General features: G+C 38.9%; 3 protein-coding genes across 3 annotated transcripts; 2 read left to right on the plus strand and 1 right to left on the minus strand.

The window, feature by feature from the left end:
* Nucleotides 1-4,578: 4,578 nt before the first annotated feature.
* On the minus strand, nucleotides 4,579-12,225 carry LOC141648497 (SWI/SNF complex subunit SWI3D). The gene is made up of 7 exons (XM_074457201.1): nucleotides 11,528-12,225; nucleotides 9,997-10,532; nucleotides 8,677-9,417; nucleotides 8,210-8,373; nucleotides 7,441-8,123; nucleotides 6,494-6,693; nucleotides 4,579-5,186 (listed from the first exon to the last, which is right to left on the minus strand). Exons 1-7 carry the CDS (start codon nucleotides 12,015-12,017, stop codon nucleotides 4,812-4,814), a joined length of 3,189 nt encoding a protein of 1,062 aa, XP_074313302.1. The 5' UTR covers nucleotides 12,018-12,225; the 3' UTR covers nucleotides 4,579-4,811.
* A 3,976-nt stretch (nucleotides 12,226-16,201) lies between these two features.
* Nucleotides 16,202-17,567, plus strand: LOC141648498 (BURP domain-containing protein BNM2A-like). Its single transcript, XM_074457202.1, has 2 exons — nucleotides 16,202-16,364; nucleotides 16,536-17,567. Exons 1-2 carry the CDS (start codon nucleotides 16,302-16,304, stop codon nucleotides 17,397-17,399), a joined length of 927 nt encoding a protein of 308 aa, XP_074313303.1. The 5' UTR covers nucleotides 16,202-16,301; the 3' UTR covers nucleotides 17,400-17,567.
* A 1,627-nt stretch (nucleotides 17,568-19,194) lies between these two features.
* On the plus strand, nucleotides 19,195-20,377 carry LOC141646472 (uncharacterized). The gene has a single exon (XM_074454350.1). The coding sequence runs from the start codon at nucleotides 19,369-19,371 to the stop codon at nucleotides 20,155-20,157; it is 789 nt and encodes a 262-aa protein (XP_074310451.1). The 5' UTR covers nucleotides 19,195-19,368; the 3' UTR covers nucleotides 20,158-20,377.
* Nucleotides 20,378-20,582: the final 205 nt, after the last annotated feature.

Here is a 20,582-nt window from a genome sequence, read left to right on the forward strand (position 1 = left end):
GTAAGGCCAAGGTTGGTCGGGGTAAGGGTAAAGGAAAGAAGTCGATCCGGGGAAGTACACCAAGCCGGTTGCAAAGATTCAGAAGCCTAAGGGTCCTTTGGTTTGCTATGTTTGTGGGAAACCGGGTCACAAAGCCTACCAAAGGTAATCGATAAGAAGATCTGCTGAAGTGAAGCCAATGTTGTGACCGATGATGTCATTGCTCTTTGTGGTTGTTGAAGCTAATCTGGTGGGTAATCTTCTGAATGGGTCTTGATACTTGGCGCTTCCGGACACCTCTCGTGTCTTGATAAGGGGTTATTTCTTTGAGTTCGAGGAGATAGGCGATGGGGAATGCGTCTACATGGGTAATTCTTCACCGCAAAGATCACGAGCAAAGGCAAGATCTTTCTCAAACTCACCTCGGGGAAAACACTTGCCCTTAATAATGTTTTATTTGTACCTACATTGCGTCGAAACCTCGTGTCGGGTGCCTTGTTAAACAAAGCTGGCATGAAACTTGTTTTTGAGGCTGACAAGGTTGTAATGTCGCGCAATGGGGAATTTGTGGGCAAGGGTTATCTGTCTGGGGTCTTTTTGTACTTGAACACCGATTCTGTTTTTAATAATATTGCATCTACTTCTGCTTATATCGCCGAGTCTATTGATGTTTGGCATGGTAGATTAGGTCATGTGAATATCGACTACATTAAAAAACTTAGAACCATGAGTTTAATTCCAAGTTTGTCGAGTCAAGAATTCTCTAAATGTGGTAGCTGTGTTGAGGCTAAATTCACAAAGAAACCTAGTAAACCTGTGACAACTAGGACTACGAGTCTTCTTGAGTTAATTCACACCGACCTAGCTGACTTCAAAAATGTTGCAAGTAGAGGTGGCAAGAATTATTATGTGACTTTTATAGACGACTGTTCGAGGTACACCCGAGTTTATTTGCTTAAGACTAAAGATGAAGCAGAACAATCGTTTATAAACTTTAAAAATGAGGTCGAAAATCAACTCGACAGAAGATTAAAAGGGTAAGGTCTGATAGAGGTGGTGAGTATAAATCCAGTTATTTAGCGGCCTTTTGTCTTTGCAAATGGTTTAATACATGAGACTAGTCCACCTTACTTACCCCAATCCAATGGTGTAGCTGAACGTAAAAATAGAACTTTAAAAGAGATGATGAATGCTATGCTTTTAAGTTCGGCCTGTCTGACGATATGTGGGGGAAGCAATACTTTCGCTTGTCACATTCTTAACCGTGTACCTCATAAGAAAATTGACAAGACACCCTACGAGATTTGGAAGGGCTATCCTCCTAACCTAAGTTACCTTAGAGTGTGGGGGTGTTTGGCTAAAGTGGGTTTACCTGACTTTAGGAGACCTACCGTTGGACCTAAGACCTATGATTGTGTTTTTATAGGTTATGCTCAAAATAGCTCGCCTATAGATTTATGTCTTTAAGTGACCGTTCTATATCCGAGGCTAGAGATGCCGAATTTTTGAGCATGTTTTCCCTTTTCGTAAAAAAAATGTTGTTTCATCTTCTTCATTACCTGTTGCATCTATTGATATGTCTTCACATGCTAGTTGTAGTAGCACTCCTATTGATCATGCTGTTGAACCTAGGAGGAGTAAAAGACCTAGATGTCCAAAGGATTACAGTGATTATGTTACAACACATTTATCTGAATATGGATACTCTGTTTGTGCATGTGATGAGTTTGTTTCAACTTTTTTAATAGAGGATGACCCAAAAACCTATAGTGAGGCAATGAAATCCATTGATGCTAATTTTTGGAAAGATGCTATTAAAAGTGAACTTGATTCTATTGCATCTAATCAGACTTGGGAGTTGACTGATTTACCTAAAGGTAGTAAACCCATTACGAGTAAATGGATCTTTTAAAAGAAAATGAGACCTGACGGTACAATAGAAAGGTTCAAAGCTAGACTTGTAGTTAGAGGCTTTACACAAAAGAAGGGCATTGATTACTTTGATACCTATTCTCCTGTGACCAAAATTTCGACTATAAGAACTCTTGTCGCTTTAGCAGCTATTCATAACCTTATTATACATCAGATGGATGTTAAAACTGCTTTCTTGAATGGTGAGCTAAAGGAAGAGATCTATATGTCGCAACCTGAAGGGTTTGTGATTAAGGGTCAAGAGAATAAAGTGTGTAAACTGAACAAGTCACTTTATGGTCTGAAACAAGCACCTAAACAGTGGTATGAGAAATTCAACACTACTTTAATGAGTAATGGCTTTATGATTAACAATTCTGATTCATGTGTTTATTCCAAAGTGATAGAATCTGATTGTGTCATTATATGCCTATATGTGGATGACATGCTTATTTTTGGTAATAATTTAGATGTGATAATTAAAACCAAAGAATTTTTGTCATCACACTTTGAGATGAAGGACTTAGGAGAAGCCGATGTTATCCTAGGGGTTAAGGTTATCCGAAACTCCAATGGAATTTCTTTGAGTCAATCTCATTATGTTGAAAAGGTGTTGAAAAAGTTTAATCGCTTTGATGTTGTGCTTGCTAGAACACCCTATGATTCTAGTGTACATTTGAGTAAAAACTTGGGTAACAAAGTGTTTCCCGGAAGAGTATGCTAAAATCCTAGGGAGTGTGATGTTTCTTATGAACTCGTACTCGACCGGATATTGCATATGCGGTTAGTAGATCGAGTCGTTATACACATAACCCTGGTAATGAACATTGGAATGCTCTTCGTCGTTTGCTAAAATACCTAAGAGGAACAAATGATCTGTGTTTGCATTATGGTAAATTTCTGCTTTGTGTTAGAAGGATATTGCGATGCAAACCGGGTTGCGAGTAACGATGAGATTTGTTCTACTAGTGGTTATGTCTTCACCATGGGTGGAGGTGCGATATCGTGGAAGTCTTCTAAACAGACTTGTATTGCACGCTCTACCATGGAGTCGGAGTTCATAGCTCTTGAGTTGGCGGACAAGAAGCCGATTGGCTGAAAAACCTATTGGGCGATGTACCGGATGGGAGGACGGCCGACACCGGTCTCCATGTTTGTGTGACTCGAAAGTCGCTATTGGCGTTGCAAAGAATAGTGTCTACAATTCGAAAAAGAGACACATGCGAATAAGGCACGCTGCAGTTAAACAACTCCTTGAGAATGGAGTGATTACCGTGGACTATGTGAAGTCCGAAAGTAATCTTGCTGATCCCTTTACTAAGGGGTTGACTAAGAGATTAGTCGTTAATACGTCGAGGGGAATGGGGCTTAGGTCCATGAGTCAAAGTTGAGATTGACTAGGTCCAAAGTTTTCATTCCTATGGCGTAGTATGATTCATAGCCTTTATGGTGGTGCTTTTGAGACGCACTTGATGAGTTATACTCTAGGTTGGACTTATGTCCTTAATGGCTCGTGTGAGAAGTGCTGATGAGAAGCACTTGAGCCACCTACGTAGGTGTAATGATCCTAAGACTATGAGAAGTCTTGTGGCCACGCCTATTAGTACCAAGGTAACGCATAAGCTCTGAAAGAGCGCGTTGCACTCTGAAATCGCGGGACGATCTTAATTTGAAGGTATGATATGTGTAGTGGGGGGTATCGACCGAAGTTCGGCTAGGAATTCAAATCGCAAGATATTCTCTAGTTGTAAGTAAGTTGTTTCCTCATTTCACTAAAGTGTCAATTCAAATCGAAAGATATTGATGCCTAAGTATCCACCCTTCCTTTACCCAGAATTCTTCTTTCTCCTCGCTCGCGCCTCTAGTGGGGGATTGTTGGAAATAGAGGCTTTGAGAGCCTTTCTCTTAGTTTCCTTTTGTCCCACATTGGTGAGGAAGTGGGTGTTTTATGGGTTTATATAACACCCCTTCCCTTACCTTATCACTAGTGGTCATGGGGAGTCTTTTGTAGAGACTTTGCGAGGTGCTTAATTCAGCTCGCACACGCGCGCGTGCCCGTGCCCGAGCCCGAGCCCGAGCCCGGCCCGGATCCGGATTCGTGATTTGGGATTTGGCAACGGGCTTGGCCTATCTTTTTGGATCCGGGTGAGTTGTTTTTGGTTGTGTGCTGTTGAATCAGTCAGTCAATGACTGTTAGTGGGTGAGATTATTTCTCCCCACTATCAGCCTTGACTCCTGTTTTGTGGGAGACGGTTTCTGGCTCTTCAGCAGCTATAAATAGCAGCCTCCTCGGCCTCTCTAAACACAACAAAAATCAATACTCTCCTCTTCCTCTCTCGTTTTTCTCTATACAATTTCTGGGTTAAGTTAAATCGTTCCAGGTCTTCCAAACTCGAGTGGGCGAGTTTGTGAGGCAGCAGTAGTGTAATCCTTGGGGACTACCGGTCGTCGCTGATCGCCACCACGGTCGCACCGGAGAAATAGTTTTTTAAGGCAGCGGTTTCGCACCGCGTCACTACCAATTACTCTTCGGTATATCTGATCTCTAGTTTTATTTCGCTACTGCATTCTTTCCCTTTCGTAATTCTTGCTGCTAGTGAATTTACGAACTACAAGTTGTGCTTTGTCAACAGAACAGTGAGAATACTCACACAGTGCACTGCACATTGGTTATGGAGAATAAAGGAACCTTCAATTAAATTTATTCTCCATAGACGACTCGGAAGTAGTTAAGTGGAGGACCTTATAATAAAAATAAAAGATGAGAAATATAATACACCCCGCTACACTAATATGTACCAAGCACAATACAGACATAAAAAATGAGAAATATAAAAGATGACAGAATCCACCAAAAACCTTAGCCTAGGCATTCATGGATGCGTACTGAAAATTACGGACTACTACTTCCCATCGTATCATTACTCCGTTCCAACTGGAGAAGGTTTTCCTCCGGCCGTAGGGTGGCCTGAACCATTACCTGCTACCTCGGGTGGGGCGGATGTATTTGTAGTGGGACCGGCAGGAGGCATTACAGGTCTTGACATGGGAGGCCTATAACCAGCCATGTTCATTGATGGTCTCAGCACCGAGTTTAATAGATTTGGTGGCATCCTGTTTAAAGGATGTGAGGATGCCACTCCCCGAGCTGAAGCTGGTAATCCAAGACGACTAGCAATTATCTGTGCTCGTTCTGCAAATAGCTTCTGCCTTGAACGTTCGAATACTTCTCTCACCCTCATTACAGCTCCCTCCATTTCTGTGAAGAAACTCAGCTTGACCTCCAACTTATGCAACTGCGACCATAGAAAACTCTTTAGAGAACAAAGCTTACATTTGGTTGGAGGGAAAAACGTTTACACATACTTTTGAACAGACAATAGCAACAACAACAACAACATTACCCCAGTGCCTCAATGGCTCAATGGCTCCTGCAAATTGCGGGGTAAGGAGGGGTCGGATGTACGCAGCCTTACCCTTGTGTTAGCAACACAAAGAGGCTGTTTCCGAATGACCCAAGATGAAAATTGCGTCGAGAACTGCATTGAAGGACCGCTACTTCACAAATGAAAGAAGGGCAGCCACTTTAGTGAGCCATTTTGATTTATTCCATTATAATCCATAACCAAAGAGTAATGAATCTTTGGCTCCATTGGAACAGACAATAGCGTTTTAAGTAAATTTTCCTTTGGTCAGTATTATAGGGTAAACCTAGGGTGAAGTGGTGAAGGAAGAAAATGAAGGGAGTAAGGGAGTAAGGGCGGAGTGGAGAGTGGAGTAGCATTCCATGTTTCCAAGGCAAGTAACTCGTACGAACTTAATTTCCTTCCACATCTTCCTCTCATGAAGACGAACCAAAACAGCCAACTTCAGAACCATACATAAAGGCCCCTGACATGGTAAAGGGGTTGGACTACGGTTTCACGATTCTGAAAGCTCAAAAGGTTTTGTGAGCAATGTTGCTTTATCATATTTCATAGCTAAATAATACTCTTAGTGAGTCTCCGTCTTTTACTGAAAAGGGAAGTTCCCCTCTCAAGGACAAAAGGAGTATTTCCACTTTACTGCCCTCTTATTTGAGCTAATTCTATTTTGGTGCCTTGAGGTTTTGCTAACTAATTCTATTGTGGTTCCCCAAGGTTTCGCTAATTCCACTTTTTTTAACCTAATATTTGGGGTATTTGGTCACTTTGGCGGCCTAAAGGGTACTATCAAGAAGATTTTGTCCTAATTAGTAATTACAATATTTTAAAGCAAAATGAAGTTTTTGCCTATTATATTAATTTCAATGATTGTTTTCACACTATTATCCTGAAAAATGTAATCAATATGGATGAATTAGACTATGTTCTGCCACCAAAATGAGAAAATCTTCAGACCTGACCTCAAAAAAATGCAAAACCTCAAATCGTAGTTCACCATAATGGAATATCCCTCAAACCTCAAGGCACTAAAGTAGAATTAGCACAAATCACGGAGCATCACGATGGAAAGAAGATAGGGAAAACTAATTTTGAGGGAACATATTTTTCATATACAAACAACACATTCTAAATCAAAGCTGTAATGATCCTTTTTGGGGGGATTAGGTTTAGCAGTGTACCTGCTTCTCAATCAGTAGAGTAGCTAGCTGCTTGATCTCATCTTCTTCATGGTCTGCAAGAAGTTTGGCCTTCACAGCAGCAGCGGAAAGGGTAGCAAGTGCAGCACGCTTAAGCTTAGCTACATCATCGTCATCAACCACCCTTGCTTTCTTTACAGGTTTAAGGTCCTCACTTTTATCAACTTCCATACCATTCCCTCCTATTAACAAAGAGTGAGGGCCATTTGTCAATAAATTAGGTCAATAGATACATACTACAGAAAACAATATCGGAAGCACAAAGGAGGGCGTTGATAGCAAAGATTGTGCAATTAAATAACACAGCGCAACCCGTAACTTATCGTCTAAAGTTAATCCTCTAATCATCAGATAAGCATCACTCTTCAAAATCTGCCTTTTGCACCTTAAAGTCCGCACTAGAGATATGTCGGGAGATACAACATATAGCGGCCAATATTTTAAACCCTGTTTGGAACCAAATACTCCTCGCTCGTCAAGAGAATATGCTACACCAAAAACGAATCTCTCAAAAAACTAAGATATATTGCTAAGGACTCGCTTAGATTGAGGACAATCATTACAGGGGAAATAGGCAAAAGTAAGGAGAAAGGAGGGAAGTGATGGTGGTGCAGAGAAAATGAAGGGGTGGTTAAGGGAGGATGAAAGGTGGTTGTCTGGTTGCGCTGCAATTATTCCAAATGAGGATAATGCATTAACCTTGGGAGAAAGTGGGTAAATAATTACCCCTGTTTGTGGGAAAATAATCAGAAGAAATCAGGGAATCATCTCCTTCCAATATTTGTCATCACCATTCACCATTCACCATTCCCGTTCACCCGTCACCACTACCTCAAAATTTTCCCTTATTTTTTACTCCACTACCCTTGTAAACAAGCGAGCTCTAAAATGCACAATCAGAATAAAAACAGGAATCTAGAAGAGCACACCTGTTCCTGATCCAACTCCCGCCAACGGATCAACCAACACGGTCTCTTGTTGCTCCGTTTTGTCAGAAGCAGCAGAATTAGACTCCGCATTAACACCATTAGAGTCGTCTTTTAACTGACCAACCGCTATCGCAGCATGTATGTTCCCTGATCCATCCCTTAAATCTGAAGGCGGCGCAACTTTACTAGAATCATCTTGCTCCTCTGTATGAGACTGGTTACTCTGCGAAGTACAGTTTGCTGGCCGCTCTATCACAACCTTGGACTCAGCCTGCTCAGTAGTAGTAGTTTCAGTTTGCTTCTTGGCGACTTGGGACTTATCTTCAGCACCTCTAGGCTTCTCTTTGTTTGACTTCTCATCGTCAGGTTTTTGGGTAACTTGAGGCGTCTCAATAGGGTTTTCTACTCCTTCCACCACCTCTTTATCGAGCTTCTCCGTGAACTTGAGCTTATCTTTGAGCACATTTTGACCAGCAGAAGGCAATCTTTGACTTTCTACTGGGTCAGAGCTCTTTTTTCCGTCACCTTGATCATCTGCTGAATGGATTTCTTTCAACAATTTGGTGGATTTGTCAACATCCATGTTTGTAGAATCCTCCTCATTTAGTGCAGTTTCTTTATCATTTTCGCCTTCCCGAGCTAACAACTTCTGAGATTCCTGATCAAGTTTTTCAGTGGCTGTGCTGCAAAGTACAAATCTCTACTGACATTAGACAAAATAATAAGAAACTAATAATTCTGGATTCAAACAAAAGACCTCACAACATACCTTGATATAGTTTGTTCTTTCTTGCCATCTGGTGGATCTTCCAGAATAAAGCAGTGCCTTGCAGCTAAATGTGACCCAGGAGAACTTTTTGAGAGTGACTTAATTGAGCTACAAGCAGATGCTGAGGCAAGATCCGGATCCACTAGCTGAGCTAGAAAGGCAGCCTGGGAAAAATATGAACCATCAATACATGAAGGACTAGTAGGGATCGAGAAACAGAAAATTGATACTCAAACACTCAAACTACCAAACCAAATTATCTTGCAAGCAATATACTGCCAAATTGCCAATATGCATGGCACTCTCACAGTCTCACACAATGAAATTTCCAATAAACTTTGCAGTTTGCACTCCATACTGTCATGTTTTTAGAATATGTAACCATCTAATTATGTCCAGTTTAAAACATGAAACAAAGAAATAAGTAAAGCATCAAAATTGCCGAATATTCACACAACTCCACTTACCAATGCCATCACGGAATTCCCAGCTTCAGCAAAACAAAGGTTGTCTTGTGGAGAAACTGGCCAACCGACTGCATCAAATGCTTCCATCAGAGCCTTGAGTATAACACTGTCACCTTTTTCCTGAGTTAGCTTCCCGTCATCGCCCTCTTCTAGATTCAAAGTTTCCACATGGGCTGAAGCTGATTGAGTAACATCGGTATCGGTATCAGTTTTCTTTTCGGTATCAGTTTTCTTTTCGGCATCAGTTTTCTTTTCGGCATCAGTTTTCTTTTCTGAAGACTCTGGATCATCTTTAGCACTTTTGGTTACGGACAGTTCAGAATTATCTATACCGCTTCCACTACCTATTTCATTGGGGTTGTCTTCACACATTTTGTCCTCTGATGGCTCCAAATTATCCTTCGGAACTGATACATCATTAGTGGTTAAAGTTGGTTCAGCCGTCTCTTTAACTCCGTCATTTTTCTCATCATCGTCCAAAAAGCCATCCTCTATTGGCATTTGAAGAAAATGCAATATGCATTGAGCTTTAGTTTTTGTGGCAACATGCTCAGTTATCTCGTTCCAGTTCTCTCTAAATAATTCCAACGCTTCAAGGAGGAGGAGAGTCTCCTGATCAGTCCACTTTCCCCCAGTAGCACTAGAAGTTTCACCAGGCTCCATGAGAATGAAATCTGAAGTAGACATGCCAGAACCAAACTTCTCGTTGTTAAAGCACTCCGTGCACAAATCAAAATCTGCCTGTTAGAACAATACCGTCAGCTCTTTTTGACCCGAAAAGGAAGAGATTCAAAGCCATAACCAACACGCAAAGCAATAGCGGATACCAAGAACAACACAAACTTATCAGTTGGGACGAACAACACCCACCCACCCACCCAAAAAAAAAACACCCCCAAAAAATACCATCATATTCAATGAAATGCCGTCTCTCTTTTGAGAAATAGCGGTCCTCCGATGCAGTTACGGAATTTCCATCTCAGGTCATTTGGAAACAGCCTCTTTGTGTTGCTAACACAAGAGTAAGGCTGAGTACATCCGACCCCCTCTTACTCCGCAAATTGCGGGAGCCATTGAGGCACTGGGGTAATGTTGTTGTATTCAACAAAATGCCGTAATTCTACACCGGTGCACAGAAATAACAGGAAAGCAAATCGAGAGGCATGTAACGGAAGAGTTAGCGACAGGCTAACAAATAGTATCAGAAACTGTCAGAAGAAAGGCCATGTGACTACCAGGAGAGGTCAAATCATTTACTCTACTCTCTAAAGAACAGAGATCAAGAGTCACAAAATGAACAATCAGTCAGAGAAACTGCACCTGCTTTTGGCAATGGTACCGCTTGCGAGAGCAATCAGCAGAACAAGAGTTGCAATGATACTCCACTGCAGGTCCCTCTTGCTTTATAAACTCTTCAGCAAAGGCCGACTCACGAAGCAGGCCTATAGGCATCGTTTGTGCTGTATTGGCTTTGGGAACCACTTCTGAAAAGGATTGCTCATTCTCAAACCGAAATAACTTTTTAATCAATGGATCTGTTTTTTCTGTCTTACCACCATCTATATTTGGATTAGTGTCAGTATTAACAGTGTCATTTTTCGGGAAAGGATGATAGTTAATCAAACCCCAATGATCTAAAAACTCCAGAACCTCTTGCCGTGCATCTGAATTCCCCGTGGACAATGCAGACAAATCATTTAGCTCAATGTTTGCGTTTGGATTGCCATGGAACTTCTTCATTATCCAATTTCTTATCTCCATGTAAATTTCTGGTGTCCGACTTTCTGACTTGCCATTAAAGAAAGATTGCAATGTCTGTTTTTCAAGTGGATGAATTTGTGTCCAGGAAAACCAACCTAGATAAGAAGAAAAAATATCCTTCATCCGAGAGAGGTCGTCAAGAACATTCATGAAAGACAGAAAACACTTCTCATCGCAGTTCAAACCGAGACAAAATAAGATGGCTTGTGAAACATTTCTAGGCAAGGCAGACAACACTTTAAATCTAGTTCAAACATCATGATTCAGCTTTGCAGCCAACAAAAGTTACACACAACACGAGAATTAGCCCAGATCCCAATATGGCTTCAAATTTGGCATTCCATAAACTGATTATTAGTAATTCGCTAATTCAGAGATTGTTCCCAGAGATGAAATGGCAATATGTCACCTACCGAATCAATAAGTTTAAAATTCTAACATAAATAGCCAGAATTAAGAATCAAATGCTACACACAATACTAAAGCAATGACAACTCTAATCCAACAGAGCCACATGGTCAGTTAAATGATACTAACTCACTGTAAATCAACTATAATATCCTAAAATATGCCAATTCATAAGTAGTTGATCAACCAATTTACTGTAAATCGAAGGTACTATCCTAAAACTGTGAATTCATAAGCGGTTGATCAACCAATTCACTTTAATCAAGGTACTATCCTACATGTGTGCCAGTTCACAAGCAGTTATCACTGTAAATCGAATGAAATATCTCCCGAAATGTGCCAATTTTACAAGCAGATCATCAACCAATTCACTGTAAATCGTATATAATATCCAGAAATGGGCCAATTCACAAGCAGTTCATCAACCAATTCATTCTAAATCGAATGTATTATCCTGAAATGTGCCAATTCACTAGCAGTTCATCAACCAATTCATTCTAAATCGAATGTAATATGCTGAAATGTGCCAATTCACTTCTAATTCGAATGTAATATCCGAAAGTCTGCCAATTCACAAGCAGTTCATCAACTTGATCACATAATCCCCAATTAACTGTAAACCGATTTTCAATACATTTATACAGTACACTATTATACGAAATTCGAAATGCAAGAATCTCACCAGCAGCAACAGGAACAACATGAGAATTAACATCACGAACTCGAATCGCATCAAATTCATCCTCAACAGCAGCCTGAAACTCCTTAAACTCCTCACTACGGCAATCAACCTCCTTAAACTCACGTCCATCAACAACACAAGAATCACGCAACGCCGCAGCCATGGCAGTCTCCTCCTTAACAGCATTAAGCACCGCATTCGTGTCCGACAGCTGACGAGCCCTCGTTAACGGACCATTATGAAACGGCGGCAAACAAGACGATAATCCGACGGCTGCGGACGCCGCGGCGGCGGCAGCAGCAGCGGCTTTCTCTCTAATATGTCGCTTAGGAGGCGCCGAGGATGGGCCGGCTGTGGATTTACGCTTTTGCCCTCGGCGTCTGGGCGCGGGAGGTTCGGTTGCCGGAGATTCGCCGGATTTAGCGGAAGATCCACCGGAGATTGCGGGCGCCGGTGAGGGAGATCCGGGTTCTCGGTGTTTCTCCTCCATTGTAGTGGAATGACGGTTTTGCCCCTGTTTGTTCGAGGGTTTAGCTTGATGACTGAAATGAGATAGGACGGAGGACTGGAGGAGTAGTGTGTATTTTACTATTTTGAGGTGGATGAGATGGTTAACTGCTCCACAAATGTTCGCAACAAAATCAGATTAATTTTGTGAGAAAAGGAAAATGAAGAAATTTGTGATATTTTTTTTTTTCGTAATTTATTTTCGTGGTACGTATTTTACTCAATTCAGTACTTTTTGCGCACTTCTTTCCACTTCATACCCTTCAACCAAAAAAACATCCTAAACCTAATTCTCTCAATAATTAACCATAAAACATCTAAAATTAATCAAATTTATTTTGTCTACGGATGATAATTGTCAATTAGAACAGGTAAATTGCAATTATCGATCAAATTAAGATTGTGTATTATGTATTTTCTACTTTATTTATGCTTTTTGTGCTTTTTAATGTGAGAAAATTGATTTTTTGTTAACGACGAGGTGGTAGCCTGGATTGAGGATGGCAAGGGAAAGGCGGCGGTGACATATGGTGGTGGACGACTGGACGGCAGTAAGTGTCGGGATTGTGAAGGTAGTATACTCGGTCAGGGAGAGGAACGAGATATAGTTGCCATGTGGAAGGAGGGGGTGGTGCGGCGGTGCTACGGGGGAACGGTGGTTCGCCGGTGCTCAGGCGAGTGAGGATGGTGGATCGCCGGAGGCCGTCCAGATGGTTGCCGGAGGGGGCAATTGGGTGTTAGGATGAAGTATGGTGGAGAATTGGAGATTGCAGTACACTCTTCTTTTTCTTCGCACAGTACATGACCTAATTTTTTGAGTGGAAATGAGAGGGGCAATTCCGTCAAAAGTATACTGTATTGAGTAAAATGCGTACTGCGAAAATCAATACCCTTTTTTTGGTCTAAACCATCCGGTAATTCGAACCACATTGGGCCGACTAATCCGGATTTCGGGGCGTGTCCAAAGATTACGGTATTTAAACCTCTCCCAATCGCAATTGTGGGGGATCGATCCGCAGACCTCCCTACCAAGGGCAGCCCCATACTACCATTGCGCCAACCAACGATTGGTAGAAATTTGTGATATTAATTTTAATTTTTTAATTGAAGTTGTTACTAGTTCATTTTGATTTTCTGATTTTTTTTCTATTGTTCTACAATAGTCTATTAGAAGGTCTTGCTTAAGACGGCCACTATCCGTTTAAACTTAAGACGGATAGTGCACTCTCATACAAATGCAAGTGAGAGGCAAGTAGGTGCCCACTTGCCTCTCACTTGCATTTGTGTGAGAGGTCATTATCCATCTTAAACTTAAGACGGATATTGGCCGTCTTAAATGAGAATTTGTGATAGTCTATACGTCACCAAAAAATGTGCAAGGTGAAAATGTGAACAAAAAAATTGGGATGTGCTAAATTCCGCGCATAATTTTACTAAATCTCGCGCATTTATCCCTCTTATTTCGAAATTACCCCTCTCATTTCTCACCCAAAAAAAACTCAACTAATCAAAACATCGAGAAATCCCCAAAAAGAAAACCTTGATTCCCACCAGCCGCGCCACCCGCGTCCCACCAACCACCCTTACTAACTGACGCCGGAGAAGGAGAGGAGTATTGGGTCAACAACGAGGAAGATCGACGACGATTGAGGTTTATTGGGTTCATAGAGGTTGAGGAATGGGGAAGGGGTGGGTCGACGGCACGACGGGTTTGTCGATGGTACAAGGGTGAGTTGACGAGGTCAGGAATGTTATGGGGGTGGTCGACGGCGTTGTGTGGTTGTCGGGGCTAGGGAATGGGTGGTCGGGGCTGGTGGATGGGTGGTTGAGAATGGATTGGGTTTGTCAACAGAGAAGCGGTTTCGGAGGTTAAATGGGACACAAATTAATCGAGTATGGTGGATTAGGATGGTCGATGACGCTGGGGCAGAGTGGTCGACGACGTAGGGATCGGGGTGGTCGACGCTGGTGGAGGAGTGGTTGGGGATGGTGAGGGGGAAGGTAGGAGGGGTGGTCGGGGTTGGCAGGGACGTTGGATTTGTGAATCAACATTTTTTTTCTTTTTTTTTTTTTTTTTTTGATTTTTTTAAAATGAAGTGCAGTAATGGAAAAGAGGGACAAAGTGCGCGAGATTTAGCAATTACGAAAAAAAAGTGCAAGGTAAAAATAAGAGTATATCTTTGTACTTGTATTGATATTTCTTTGAGTGAATGATAACATACGAAGTACTTTTTCGACTCGATCATTTGTTTACCTATTTCGTTTTAAGGTGTCTTACTCAATTGTTTACCATTCTATTTTGGAAATGCTTTTGATGGATAATTTGATCTTTTACGTTCAATTTAATCAACTTGTTATCCAATAATTGATCTTGTTCTCATCCATTGGTCTTTGTGTCAAAATTAAAAATAAATAAATAGCCAAAACATTAGCAATAGTATTTTGTATTGTAAACGTTAAACAATAAATCAACTTTGCGATCATATATTAAAAAAACCAACAAATAATAATGTGATGCACTTTATAGTTTATGTATAGTTCATAAAGGATTTGGGAGTATGCACCTTCAAATCTCCCCCCTCCATTTTTCTCCACCCTCATTTGCTATCCAAACAAGTAATTTTAAATCTCAATCCAAACACACGAGAAATAGGAACATACATCGGATGTACTACCTCAGAGCTCATTAGTTTTTGAGCTTATGTGTATTTTTTCTGAGCTTTTTAAAATTTATAAGTTACATTTTAATTTTTTGTCGTCAAACTAAAATTTAATTGAGCTTATATGTAATGTTTTTGAGTTATATTGTAATTTTTTGAGCTTAATCTTTAATTGAATGAACTCAAAAACTTTATAGTAAAACTCAGAAACTTTAAAATAAATCTCAAAAACTTTATTGTAATGCTCAAAAACTAAGCAATTGGTGGTAATACGCACTTACTACAAACACACCTATTATTGAGAGAAAGGGAAGGGAGCGGGAGGGGGAGGGGGAGGGAGGGAAGAGAAAGAAAGGTAAGGGAAGGGGAGGGTAAATGAGATGTAGGTGTTTGAATATAATTTTCTTCTAAATCTTACTTATTTTTGAGAGATTTTGATTAATCTTGGAGAAGCGAAAATGGATCCCTTCCAATTTCTCTCAACCCTTATTTGTTATCCAAATAAGTTAAATCTCCTACTCTCTTTCCCTTTCTTTTCCCTCCACATCTCTGAATCCAAACACACCCTAAAAGGAAACTAATCAAATTTTGAGTACAAGAATCATAAATATGCTTAAACTTAAGCTGGCCAAATTGAAATTGCTCAAATCTCGGGCACTTAAATTGGACTTTTTACAAACGTCAAAACACCCATATTAATTTTTTTCTATTTTAATCCGTTAATTCGGTAATAAACCCACTATTTCTTTGGAGACAACGAAGAGGACACTGGTGCCTGATGCCTATTCCTTCCAAATGTCATACTCTCTCCGTCCCGGTTATTTATTTACCTTTGATTTTGATACAAAGACCAAAGATAAAGGATGAGACTATTTGTGGTTTGCTAGTGGATGATAAGTGAATTATAATGGATATGTTAGTATGATTAAATTATCAATTTAAAATCTCCCTAATATATATATAAAAAAAAAGTAAACAAAGAAACAAAACGCCCTAAAATAAAATATGTAAACAAATAATCAAGATCAAGGAAATACTTGACAATAACCCAACACTACACATGATTCATGCCAACAGGGAACACATCAAACAAAACACTAGTGACCACTGATAAGTGAGTAAGCTAGTGTAACAATTTACTAAACATACATTTAAAATGTAACATTATTGATACATGGATCAACTGGGACAAGTACCTGTCAATCTTGATCTCCTTTTGATTTTAAATCAAATAATTGTACTACTACATATTATTGGCCATTATTTGGCCAATTAGTCTTGCTGAAGACGGGTCGGAGCAAATGACGGGTAATGCCACTCACAAAACGAATAGGGGGGACAAGGTGGGGCACCTCCATGTGCTTCCCTCTCTCCTCTATTTGGGTCATTTGTAAGAGAAAATGGTATCCGTCACTCCAAAGTAACGGATACGTGCCGTCACAAATGAGATTTTGTGTTATTTGGCCCCTTTACTATATAGCTTAGAGCCATCACTCATGTTTTAATTGAACCTACAGTGTACATCTTCATAATATTACACCTATTTCAACCAAATTAATCTTGTTTAGCTTTATCTTTCATCTCTAATTCCAAAATTTTTTGAAAAAATGCATCAAAAGTTCATGAATTGTTGGAGCTTAGCAATATATTTGCTAGTACTTACAATATTGGTAATGTTTCTAACTCCATTCTCAATATCTTTTGTTTAATTTAGTTGCTTAATTATTACAGACACGATTTTAAACGACTCCAATACATGAAAAAAAAGAATACACATCTGATATATTACATCAAACCCCTTTTAACTAATCGTTTGCGAGTTGGTATATTGTTTTTTGTAGGGTGATCGTTTTGGAATTGGAATTGGAATTGCGATGCTGCACAATGAGCATACTCAGACTCATACTCATACTCATACTCATGATCATATGCAAGGTCATTCATCTAGTCATCACATGGATCAATCAACCCTTGTATTCTTCACACTTAATGATCTTAAACAAGGGAAAGTACTCCCTGTATACTTCAGAGGTAACAATCCCTCAAACTCCCCACAATTTCTTCCTAGAGAAGAGGCTGAATCAATCCCATTTTCGCTATCAAAACTCGATTTCCTTCTTCAATACTTTGGTTTTAGTCAAGGCTCTTCTCAAGCTAAAGCCATGGAAAATACACTAAGAGAATGTGAGGTGAAACCAATCAAAGGAGAGACTAAGTTTTGTGCTACATCATTAGAGTCTATGCTTGACTTTGTACATGAAATGATTGGAGTAAAGACCCAAGTTCAAGTCTTGAACACTAAAAATCTCGAAAATTCGACTATAAATATTTTGCAAAACTATACCATAGTTGATGAACCAAGAGAAGTTCCTGCACCAAAGATGGTAGCATGTCATACCATGCCATACCCATTTGTGATTTATTATTGCCATTATCAGAAAAGTGAGAGCAAAGTGTTTCAAGTTTCGTTACAAGGCGAAAACCGAAACAAGAATAACAAGAACAATAAGAATGATGTTGAAGGAGTTGCAGTATGTCATATGGATACATCTCAATGGAGTGAAAGCCATGTTTCTTTCCAAGTATTGGGAATTAAGCCAGGGAGTTCCCCTGTTTGTCATTTCTTTCCTGCTGATAATCTTGTTTGGGTGCCTTTATCTAAGATTGATTTGGGTGTAGAAAATCAATTGTTTACTACTATATGAAACTTGGGTTGATCAACAATTTGTGGAATTGTTGATCAATCAATAATTGTGAAATGAATAATTTCTGGGATATTCTACGGTGTGTTTTCGAGTTTTTCGGTTTTCTATGTTGTACCCCTACATTTTTGAAATTATATCGTGCACCCATGTACTCTATATGTTAGTCTATACCATGACTTTTTTAAATTTCTTTGCTAACTTAGTTTCTTAATTAACCTATTAAATAGTCTATTTATCATTCCAATTACTCAATAACCTACTCATTTATTTATTAGTTCACCGAATTACCCATTAACCCACCAAATAGTATACAGATCTAACTAAAAATTCATCAAATCTCCATTATCATGTCATGAATCATATGAGATGTTTTTAATAGTAGTTTGTGCTTATTAAAAACGATTTATGATGCTTCTGATATACGATGGTGATACAACAATAATGAGTCAGAATAAAGGATATAAAAAAAGGAGGAATACAATATAGAAAGTCGAAAAACTCAAGGGTACATCGTAGAATATCCCATAATTTTATTGTCAATATCTTAGTTTTTATAAGCACACACTCATGACTCATTAGTGTTATCCAGTAAAATTTTTTTAAGGTTTTTAGAAAAATCAACTTAGATCGATTTTGAGAATATTTATCGTTTAATAGTCTATGTATACTCGAGTATGACTATGAGGTAATTATGAATTTAGGATGGAGTGACTTTACATTTAAGGGGTCATCCCGCATGACAAGTTTATTAGAAAGACAAATGAGATGACGTTATCGAGTGGTACATTATTCATCGCCACCCAGGTTATAATGGAAACACAATTTTGCTTGAGGTCTTCCATTTCTTCTTCCAATTTTTTTAATTTCAGACAAATTAATCGTAAAAGAGGTAAATTAGGAACTGAATAACTACTTGCAAAAATAATAATGTGAATAAAATCCGTTAACTTTCAAAGCATATCTTTGACAAATTTGCATGTAGTTTTTCTAACAAACAAAGAGTGTATGTGTACCCTCTACAAGTCTACGTGCAATTTTGTAGTAGTTTTTCATCTTTTTCTAACAAACAACGAACAAAGTATAAAAGTTGCAAAGTAATTTTAAAGGAAGACTAATCAAATAGGTAATATATAGTCATTTACTTTGCAAAATTACATGGTTTGTGCCACATAACCACGAAATTAATAAACGAGTTAGTCGATAAATGCTTTACTTCAATTGTATTATGACAATTAATCTCTTTATTCGAGTTGAATTCAGAATGGTTCACTTGAACTATATTTTGTTAATTAATCTCTCGGAAGACCAGTAAAATTTGAATATAGTGTAATTGGTAATTTCCGTATTATATTAATATACTTATATCAAAATTCAAAATATATAACAAAGTTTCAAAGCAGTCTTCCTATGCCTCTGTCTAGGAATTTACAATACTTGATTCAGTGATTCTTTGCACTAATTTATGTTACTAGGACAAATAAGATTGATTTCATAAAAAAAAAAACATAAATTATACAAAGAAAGATTGAATTCATGAACAGAAATATTGAACCTAGTCAAATTCATTTTACCGACCCTATAAAAAATAACCTTTACATGCATTAAACATTCTTTACCAAAAAATTTTACAGCTGTAAAAATTCATATATGTGTAAACTTCTAATGCATTATTTTTTGTGTTAATTAAGATTATATGTAGGTATCTATTTAATTATTCAAATAATCATCTTTTTACGAGAAATTAATGATTAATTACACATTTAAATAATTCTTTCATACTTATCAGAATTGACCAAGTGTATTAAATTAAACTAATAAAAATGTCGATTTAGAGTCCTAACACAAGTCAAATGAAAATGCAAATTAAAATCATACGCCTATATATATAATAACAAACCATTTCTTCCTACATTGTAGTGTATTTCCCTAACAAACTCAATCTCCTACAGAAATATCAGCCAAAAAAAAAATGGAGAAGAAGATAGTGAGAAAGAGGAAGTCACATGAAAGACTTGATTCATTTGAACATGAAATTGTCGAAAACCCTACAAAAATTCAAGTCCCTTGTCATCAAAATCTACTACGGTTTAATAGTAACGATGTTGATGAACTAAACCTATCTCTTTCACCGTCTTCTTTTACCGTGGCAACAACTGTTGTCAACCCCTCCCCACCACCGTCTCAACTGCCACCAGATAATAATGCCGACACTTCTTCTGGTCGAGGCAGACGAAGTCGGTTGAAGTCTGATGGCGGTCGGGCTATTATCAAGACCAATGCGGTGACTCCACCTTTCAGATGGGCTACGGATAGGCGTGCCACAGTCCATTCCATGGAGTACCTTGTCAGTAAGGGAATTAATACTATAACCGGCGATGTGCAATGCAGGAAGTGTGAGAGGATTTTCGAGGTAGGGTATAATCTACGAGAGAAGTTTCATGAATTGGTATATTTGATTTTGTATGAAGAAGATATGAATCATAGGGCACCGGAGGAATGGATGGAACCAGTTCTACCGACTTGCAAATTATGTGGTGAAAAAAATAGCTGTAAGCCTCTTATTGCGGAGAAAAAAAGATCTATTAACTGGTTGTTTTTGCTGCTAGGGCAACTCTTAGGGTGTTGCACGCTCGAACAACTGAAGTACTTTTGCAAGCATACTGAGAATCATCGTACCGGGGCTAAGGATCGTGTGCTTTTCCTTACTTATTTTACCCTATGCAAACAACTTGATCCGAACGGTCCGTTTAATTTCTAAAAATAGAATGATTCGGGTTTAAACGGTTGTTATCGGCCTCATTTCGTCTTGTTAACAAAGAGGTTGAAATACAATAAATTGTGTCTAGGTCTAATGTCAAATTTGGGTTTAGCTTGCTTGCTTAATTATGAGTTTGTAATTAGATGTTTTAGTTTGTTTTTGATCTCGTGTGATATTATCTTAGATTTGTTTTGAAGTGAACATTTTATAATTTGAATAATGCATTATTATCCCGGTATCTTGTAGCTTAGATTCTGTTAGTTAGGCAGTGTAACTTGGGATCATGGACTAAGTCTTTACCTCAATTAACCATATATTTTTGTCCAATCTCCAATCATCTAAGTGCGTAAGGCCGTAACTACTAACTCCCATCATTTTGAAGCCAATTTAATTTTCAGCATTTCAGCAAATTATTTAACATAACG

This window comes from Silene latifolia, chromosome 3 (genome assembly GCF_048544455.1).
Source record: "Silene latifolia isolate original U9 population chromosome 3, ASM4854445v1, whole genome shotgun sequence".
Lineage (NCBI taxonomy): Eukaryota > Viridiplantae > Streptophyta > Magnoliopsida > Caryophyllales > Caryophyllaceae > Silene > Silene latifolia.